General features: G+C 41.4%; 1 protein-coding gene across 4 annotated transcripts in view; it reads right to left on the reverse strand.

Annotated features, from left to right (window-relative positions):
* The window catches only part of LOC137971222 (DNA-dependent protein kinase catalytic subunit-like), a 153,634-nt gene that overhangs the window by 60,849 nt on the left and 85,285 nt on the right, over nt 1-7,500 (reverse strand). For all 4 annotated transcript variants that reach the window (XM_068817999.1, XM_068817995.1, XM_068817997.1 and 1 more), the window contains exons 45-50: nt 7,130-7,291; nt 6,998-7,055; nt 6,787-6,908; nt 6,254-6,315; nt 1,550-1,685; nt 501-590 (exon numbers count right to left, since the gene is read on the reverse strand). In XM_068817999.1, coding sequence (XP_068674100.1) covers nt 501-590; nt 1,550-1,685; nt 6,254-6,315; nt 6,787-6,908; nt 6,998-7,055; nt 7,130-7,291 — 630 coding nt within the window. The remainder of the gene's footprint in view (nt 1-500; nt 591-1,549; nt 1,686-6,253; nt 6,316-6,786; nt 6,909-6,997; nt 7,056-7,129; nt 7,292-7,500) is intronic.

Raw genomic sequence — 7,500 nt, forward strand, 5'->3', positions numbered from 1 at the left:
TTGCGAGATCTACGGGTTTATTTTCGATTTTACTTCACAATCTGTTTTGCACTCTTGACCTCAAGGGTCATTGGTCCAAATCACACTGAACGATTTGCCACCTTACCTAAACGTGCATAAGACCTAAAAAGAGGGAGGAAGACTTTTTTCATTAAAACAGAAACTATGGAGTGCTCTTTGAGTAACCACATTGTTCACAAGAACGTCAAGAGAGTCATGTTTGCACAACTGACTTTCCAAATCCCCACTAATTAACAACAACGGGGTTTTTTTCAGGAGGATCAAAACTCAGGAACAATTTTGGGAGAAAACGGATTTGAATTCTGGAATAAGTTTACAGTTGAAACATACCTTGCCAAATCTTGTGAAATTCCTTTTCCTTTCTTGAAAAAAGTTCAATCTCTAGAAGCCTAAGTCACTTGCACCTTTATTTACTTCGTAATTCTTGCATTTCTTTTGTTTCCTGGCACTAATCTCAAGCAGCATTTAGCAGAGCTTACCTTAAATGCCTGAGTTGCTGAGTTGTCTCTTAAGAAACATAAGAATGTGTCAAATAAGCTTGTAAAAAATGATTGGGTTGGATCTGGTAACTGCAGGATAAATGAAAAAACATGATGATTAAGAATGAAAGCAAAAGCATTTTGCATGCGCCTGCACGCGCCTGCAATTAAGAATTAATTGCACTCAACCAAACTTCTAATTTAAAAATATATATATTTGAAGTTGAGTTGATTCAAATAATATATTTTATTGTTTTCCATGGTTGGAAGACCAATTGTGTACTCTATTTTTTGAAATCATGTAAGGACTCCCTCCGAAAATTTCTGGGAATTTTTTTGTTAGTCTTTGCCAGCAAGCATGCATTTTGATCCTAATGTGTCCAGTTCGTTTCACACCATGCATGTCCTTTTTCTAGGTGAGGTATAGGTTGGAAATACGTATTACACGGTTTCACCAAGTCTCACAGTACCTGGGAGCTTAGATGGACGGCTACAACTGAGATGCCATGCACACATCCAGCCAGAAGGGTACCAAATTCACCTAACACTAACCCGCCATTTTTGTGCGCAAAGAGTTTTAGTTTTCTTGTTTTAACACCTACCATGGTGCGATGGTTGAACAAAACTATATTGTTCATATAAAATTATTTGGAAGATTAAGCACATGACGTTTTTGAGCCATGAACGGCAGCTGGAGGTGGATATATTGCATGCCAGGACAGTAGGCTGTCAAAGTTGTTGAAACTGATCGTCTCTAATAGAGAAATGATACTCAGCAACACAAATGTGATTAACAATGAAACGATATATGAAATGGATCATATATGAACAAATGTGATTGTGTGAAGACAGGTATAAGGAGAAAACAGCTAACTTCCGGTTGCTAACCCTAACCCTAACCCTAAGATCACTATTATGAATTTCAACCATTCACCTTGAGGAGAATAGATTAGCAAATCTTCAACAAATTTTTGCTCAGGGAAACAAATTCACAAAGACTTCTACAATAGTTTAATGGCTAAGAGTCAAAACCGAAATTAACTCTTCACCTTTGGATCTAACATAAGCACTTTTTTCAGAATCACTAGCAACCCTTCCTTAAGGTCATTGGAAGGCTTCTCATTCTGCCAGAAATCAAGGCTGGACCAATTGCTTGTAATAATTCCTACAATGATGGATCCGTATCTGCAAAAACAAAAACAAATTTCGAAGAAATACAAACAACAATGATACATCAACATATCAGGAAGCTCACTCCTATGTGAACTACTCAATACACCATTAAGCTAAAAGAAGGGAAAAACAAATAAAAAAATGTGCCATACTTATGTAATTATTATGATGATGATGATGATGATGATGATGATGATGATGATGGCGATGGCGATGGCAGACAGATGTACCGGTCTTAAGTCTTCTTCTTGAGAGTTATTTTACTTTTTACTTTCATCCCCAACTGCAAATTGTAAAGACATAATAGTCGCAACTCTGGGAGGAAACCAAAGGTGAAATGGACTGAACAAATGAACAGGGAGTGTAAACGACAAGAACAGGCTTTGGCTCCATCTGATAATGCGCCGTGTAATATCAATGGCAGGAAGAAGGGTTACATCGAGATTATGAAGGAACTATGGAACGAGAAAGGATATGAAAATCTTGGTTTTAAAGGGCAAAATCTGAGAGATCAAGCTTCACGGCTGGAAAGGAATCAGAAGGGCTTATTCCATACTAGTGTAAATGTTTCGAGAGCGACTGGCATGTAAGAATCTGTCTTGGACACAACTCAGACCGAGTCTAATATTGTGAATGACTTGATTTCTTGCGGAGGGCTTCATGACAATCGAAATCAAAACAATGGCGACCAGCAAAGCCAAAATCATAATCAGTCGATACTGGATTTGCATACATCTACATTACAACCCCCAAAGGGGCTGACAGAGGAGCTTGATTACTCAACTTTTGAAAATGCATCGGACAGCATGCCAGGGAGCTTGCTGGAATAAAAAGCCATTAACAAGCCATCTTCATTTATTTGGGGCCGACATTGCGATGGAAGAACAATAACAGTGAACACATCGACCATTGACAATGCCTATAACGAGATTACAAAATGGCGGAAGATCACTTTTCTTGTCCCCCATGGGAAAACAGGAAAAGAGTTCATTGATAAATTAACACAGCACATAAACGATTGGAACAATGACTCAGAAATGCAACACATCGCCCTTAAAGCAGCTATTGTCCTCCTCGCTGTTGGGTTACAAAAACAGAGCCAGAAATCTAAGGCGAAGGAGCACCAAGAGTGCTTAGCTAAACGTCTGGCACTGTGGAAAGAGGGCAAAATAGATGTCCTAGTGCGTGAAAGGCGGATCATCCAAAGGCGTCTTACCAACTCCCGTAGAGCTGATCCACCCAATAAAGCAAGCGTTTTTGCAAACCTTGTCATGACAGGCAAAATTAACTCAGCCTTGCGATACGTCAGCGATGGAGACAGCGGGGGTATTCTGCCCTTGAGCGACAACGTCATGAGACAACTTAAGGAAAAGCACCCTGTGGCACAGCACGCCTCCCTAGGTTCTCTACTCTTTGGACCAATCGAAGAAGTTCCAGGTACAGTGTACTACCAGATCAATGGGGAGATAGTTTGTGATGTTGCTGTAAGGACTAAAGGCTCTGGTGGACCTTCGGGTGTAGACGCCAATGGCTTTAGAAGAATACTTGCGTGCAAATCTTTCAAGAAATCTGGGCCAGATCTGTGCACAGCTATAGCTACAATGACCAGACGACTGTGCACGGAATATATTGACCTTCTTACTATCGAGGCAATATTAGCCAATCGTCTGATTCCACTTGACAAAGGAGAGGGCGCGGTCCGGCCGATTGGGGTTGGTGAAGTAATACGGAGGATAATTGCGAAGTGTGTGATGAGAGTAACAAAACCAAATGTTGTTGGCGCAAGGCCATAAAAGTGGGAGTGAGGCTGCCATTCATGCAATGTGCAATATTTTCGACACTGGTGACACGGACGCTGTTCTTCTTGTTGACGCCTCAAATGCCTTTAATGCCCTGGGCCGGGTTGTTGAAAACCCGATTAACGCTAATCCCAGATTGAAAATTAACCAAGGAGTTTATTTCTCTACTCCCAAATGCTTTTCAATGCCGATATTCGGCAAAACATTACATTAGAAGAAGTCAATCTTGAAAAACAAAAATAAGCAAAAGAAACTTTCACCAAAAAGTGGAAAATGTGAAACAAAGTTTACGCTAATCCTGGACTAGGTTAATCAGCTTTCGAACAACCCGGCCCTGAATAGAGCTACTGCGTTGCACAATACCAGAGTGCTATGTCCAACCACAGCTACTTATGCGATTAACACCTACAGACAGCCTGCGAGGCTCTTTATTACAGGCGGCCAAGAACTTAAATCAGCGGAAGGCACCACACAGGGGGACCCTCTCACTATGAGCAGGTACACCATTAGTCTCCAGCCACTGATAACGCGTCTACACGTCTCAAGTGCAGCTAAACAGTGTTGGTTTGCTGACGATGCAGTGGGAAGTGGTTCCCACTGTGCGGAAATTGTGGGACGAACTATCAGAGAGTGGTCTGGCATTAGGGTACTTCCCTAATGCAAAAAAGTGGTGGTTGATCATTAAACCTGATAAAGAACACGATGCTATGCAGGTATTCGGCGACACAGCGATTAACATCACTTAACTTTTGAATGCCACAAGCATCTAGGTGCAGTTCTTGGTCGAGGTCATTTCTTGAAGAGATTGTGGGCGAGAAAGCAGAAGACTGGGTAAACCAGGTCACCAAACTTGCAGAGTTCGCCATATCACAACCTCAGGCGAGCTACGCAGCGTTCACTTTTGGGCTACGGCACCGATGGACCTATTTCATAAGGACACTGCCCGATATTACCGACTTGTTAGGGCCTTTAGAGCGTGTGATAACCAAAGTCCTCATACCAGCTATTACAAACCACGCAATAACTGAAACCGAGCGCTTCCTGTGTGCTTGGGAGGGCTTGGGCTTATAGCTCCAGCGAGAGCCTAACCCAAAAAAAAGAATATGAGGCTTCAGTCAGGGTCACAGGTTCCCTAGTAAGGCAAATTGTGGAGCAAGTGCATCAGACCCCAGATGCGTCAGAAGTAAGACCGCTGCAAATAAGCGCGCGTAAGGAGAAGGATGAGACGCTAGAATGGGTCAAGACCTCTCTGCTGACAAGAACCAAGCGAGCTGTAGAGCTAGCCACGGAGAAGGGAGCATCGAAGTGGTTGACAGTAATTCCCATCGAAGATTTGAACTTCAATCTAAATAAGAGAGAATTCAGGGGTGCAATCAAGTTGAGATACAACTGGGAAATCACCAATACACCAAAAGTGTGCGTGTGCGAGGACCAGTTCAATGTAGATCATGCAATGGTATGCCAACGTGGCAGGTTTATAATACAGCGTCATAATGAGCTTCGCGACCTGGAAGCAGAGATGTTGAGCATGGTATGTAATGATGTGGAAATAGAGCCGGTCCTTCAGGAAATCAATGGAGAGTCCTTGAACAGAGGTGCCAACAGAGCTCCTGATGCACGTTTAGATATTAACGCTCATGGCTTCTGGGAGAGGCAGAGGACTGCATTCTTTGATGTCAGGGTTTGTCACCCTAATGCAGGTTCTTACAGAGATCTAAGCCCCAAGGAAATCTACAGGCAACACGAGAATGAAAAAAACGCCAATATGCAAGCAGAGTGATGGAGGTGGAGCAAGGAACCTTTACGCCACTTGTTTTTACTACCACAGGCGGAATGGCCGAGGAATGTAAGAGATACCACAACAGATTAGCTGAACTACTCGCCATTACGAAGGGAGAGGACTAGGCCAGCACCGTGTCCTGGCTAAGAGCAAAAGTATCGTTTGCTATCCTCCGTTCAGCTCTCCTCTGCCTTAGAGGTTCCAGAGGAGGAAGAAGGAATGTAGACCTTCAGGACACAGACATTAGAATCGTGAATGTGACCGCCAGAATTTCGTAATTTTAATTTGTTTGTTTTTTCTGACTGATATTATCTGCATATATATTTTTAATAAGAGTGGCTTTTCTTGAAGGAGCTTATCTTTATTTCCAAAACTAGTTTTTTAGTCAGAATACGATTATGACATGAATTTGGACTCATTCCAATAAAAAAGTGCTTCAAGAGAATTATGCGTATCTACTAGCTGTATGAGGTATCCCACGATGAGTTGAACAAGCTATAAGGGCAAGAAAGGATAAATAACTTTGAAGAGAAGATGCCGGGAGTGGCTTGGACGTGCACAGCACAGCATACGCAGACAAGATATCACTGAGTCACAGCACTGTCATTTGATCCCTGATGGAAAGCTAACATTGGGAGCCCTAGAACAATGTGGTGCAGGGCGGTAGAAAGGAGGGATCACAGGCAGGACCTGGGTCGTGGGAACAAGTGGGAGCTTGTGTAAGAGACAGGGGAGGGATGCACAGAAGTGTGGAGGTCTTATTCGCAAAAGTGATTCTTCACTTATAAAAACTAAGTAAAGGTTTTAAAGACAGTCATACTTTTCTCCCAAACCCGTTTGAGAGGCAATAAATTTCCTGGGAACTGAATGGCACATGATATCACTTACGATCAGCTCAATCTTTTATTGACCCTTCTAACAAGCTTCAGACATTTTAAATCTAAATCCCAATCATGCCTAAGTCTACGTTACAGGTGTAGGTGCGTTTTACAATTCAAAACCTTTTTCTTAGCACTCCATCTCTGATAACATGATCAAGAATTCCATTCAGCATGCACGAAATCTAAAATAAAAAAAAATCAAATAACACGGGCCTTAACCAGTCATCTCGGAATTATAACAAACTCTTGTATCATTACAAATTTCTAGTTTCTAAAGAAACTGTGGTGCTGCGTCGGTGGGAGAGTGAAAGACGAAATTTTCTTGTTTCATCAAACGTGTTAATAAAGGTCGAATTAACACCGTGAACGATTTCGAAGGATTTTGCCTGTAAATGATCACATGCTTCAATTAGTTTTGATTTTAATCATTGTTTGCCTTCCTTCCTTTCCTCTCTTTTTTTCCCCGATGTACCTGAAATGTTCACATAATTCAGCAGTTTCTTGCTTGCTTTTACTCTCCTGGCCCGCTAGATTAGCTCTTTCTTTTCGCATAAAATAAAACTTGTTGTGAATAAAATGATAGTCCATGGAAGAAAATATTTCTTAACACTGGAAGAGCTCTACGTTTAGGGAGGAACAATGATTTTTCTCACCAAAAATGGATGTGATAAAGGTTTAGAAAGAATCTGAACCAGGTGCTTATTTGGTTGTCTGATGAAAAACCCATTAATGCTTGTCTGGAAAGTTATGTAGAATAAAAGACCAAGTGAAGAATCTGTAAGAAAAGACAATCAAATCACTCGCATGAAATTGTCATTTACCACTGTATGAAATAACACGTTACAAAGATACAGCTCTAAAAACCTGAATGTTTGGAATGAATCTTCGACTCTTGCACAATGTACTCCATTAACGTGCTGTGCTGCAATAGTAACCAAGTGTAACATCAGTCAGATTGCAAGGAAAGTAATAAGGCTGCCCTAATCAAAGACAAACCTTCAAGCCAAGGTCAAATGCCAAATCCAGCAATTTACATGCAAACTGGTGTGACCCTGGAGTAAGATTTATCACTGATGAAGAAACATTGCTGGGGAACTTGACTCCCTCATACACTGCTGACAAAAGCTTGGCAGAGAACTGCTCCGGGGTACTCTCAGCCTGAATAAAAATCAGATAAATAATAAAAAGAAAGAACTGGTCACGTGGATTGGCCAGGATGGACAATAAATTTTGGCTCCATTGTTATTCAGTCTTTCGTCTCTTTAAAAGCTCTATAATCTCTTCCGCTTTTTGTTAGTCTTTATTTTAATTGATAATAACATAATGCCGGAATCAGTTGCTGCTCTTAAAAAAGAAAACCAATCACT

This window comes from Montipora foliosa, chromosome 9 (genome assembly GCF_036669935.1).
Source record: "Montipora foliosa isolate CH-2021 chromosome 9, ASM3666993v2, whole genome shotgun sequence".
Classification (NCBI taxonomy): domain Eukaryota; kingdom Metazoa; phylum Cnidaria; class Anthozoa; order Scleractinia; family Acroporidae; genus Montipora; species Montipora foliosa.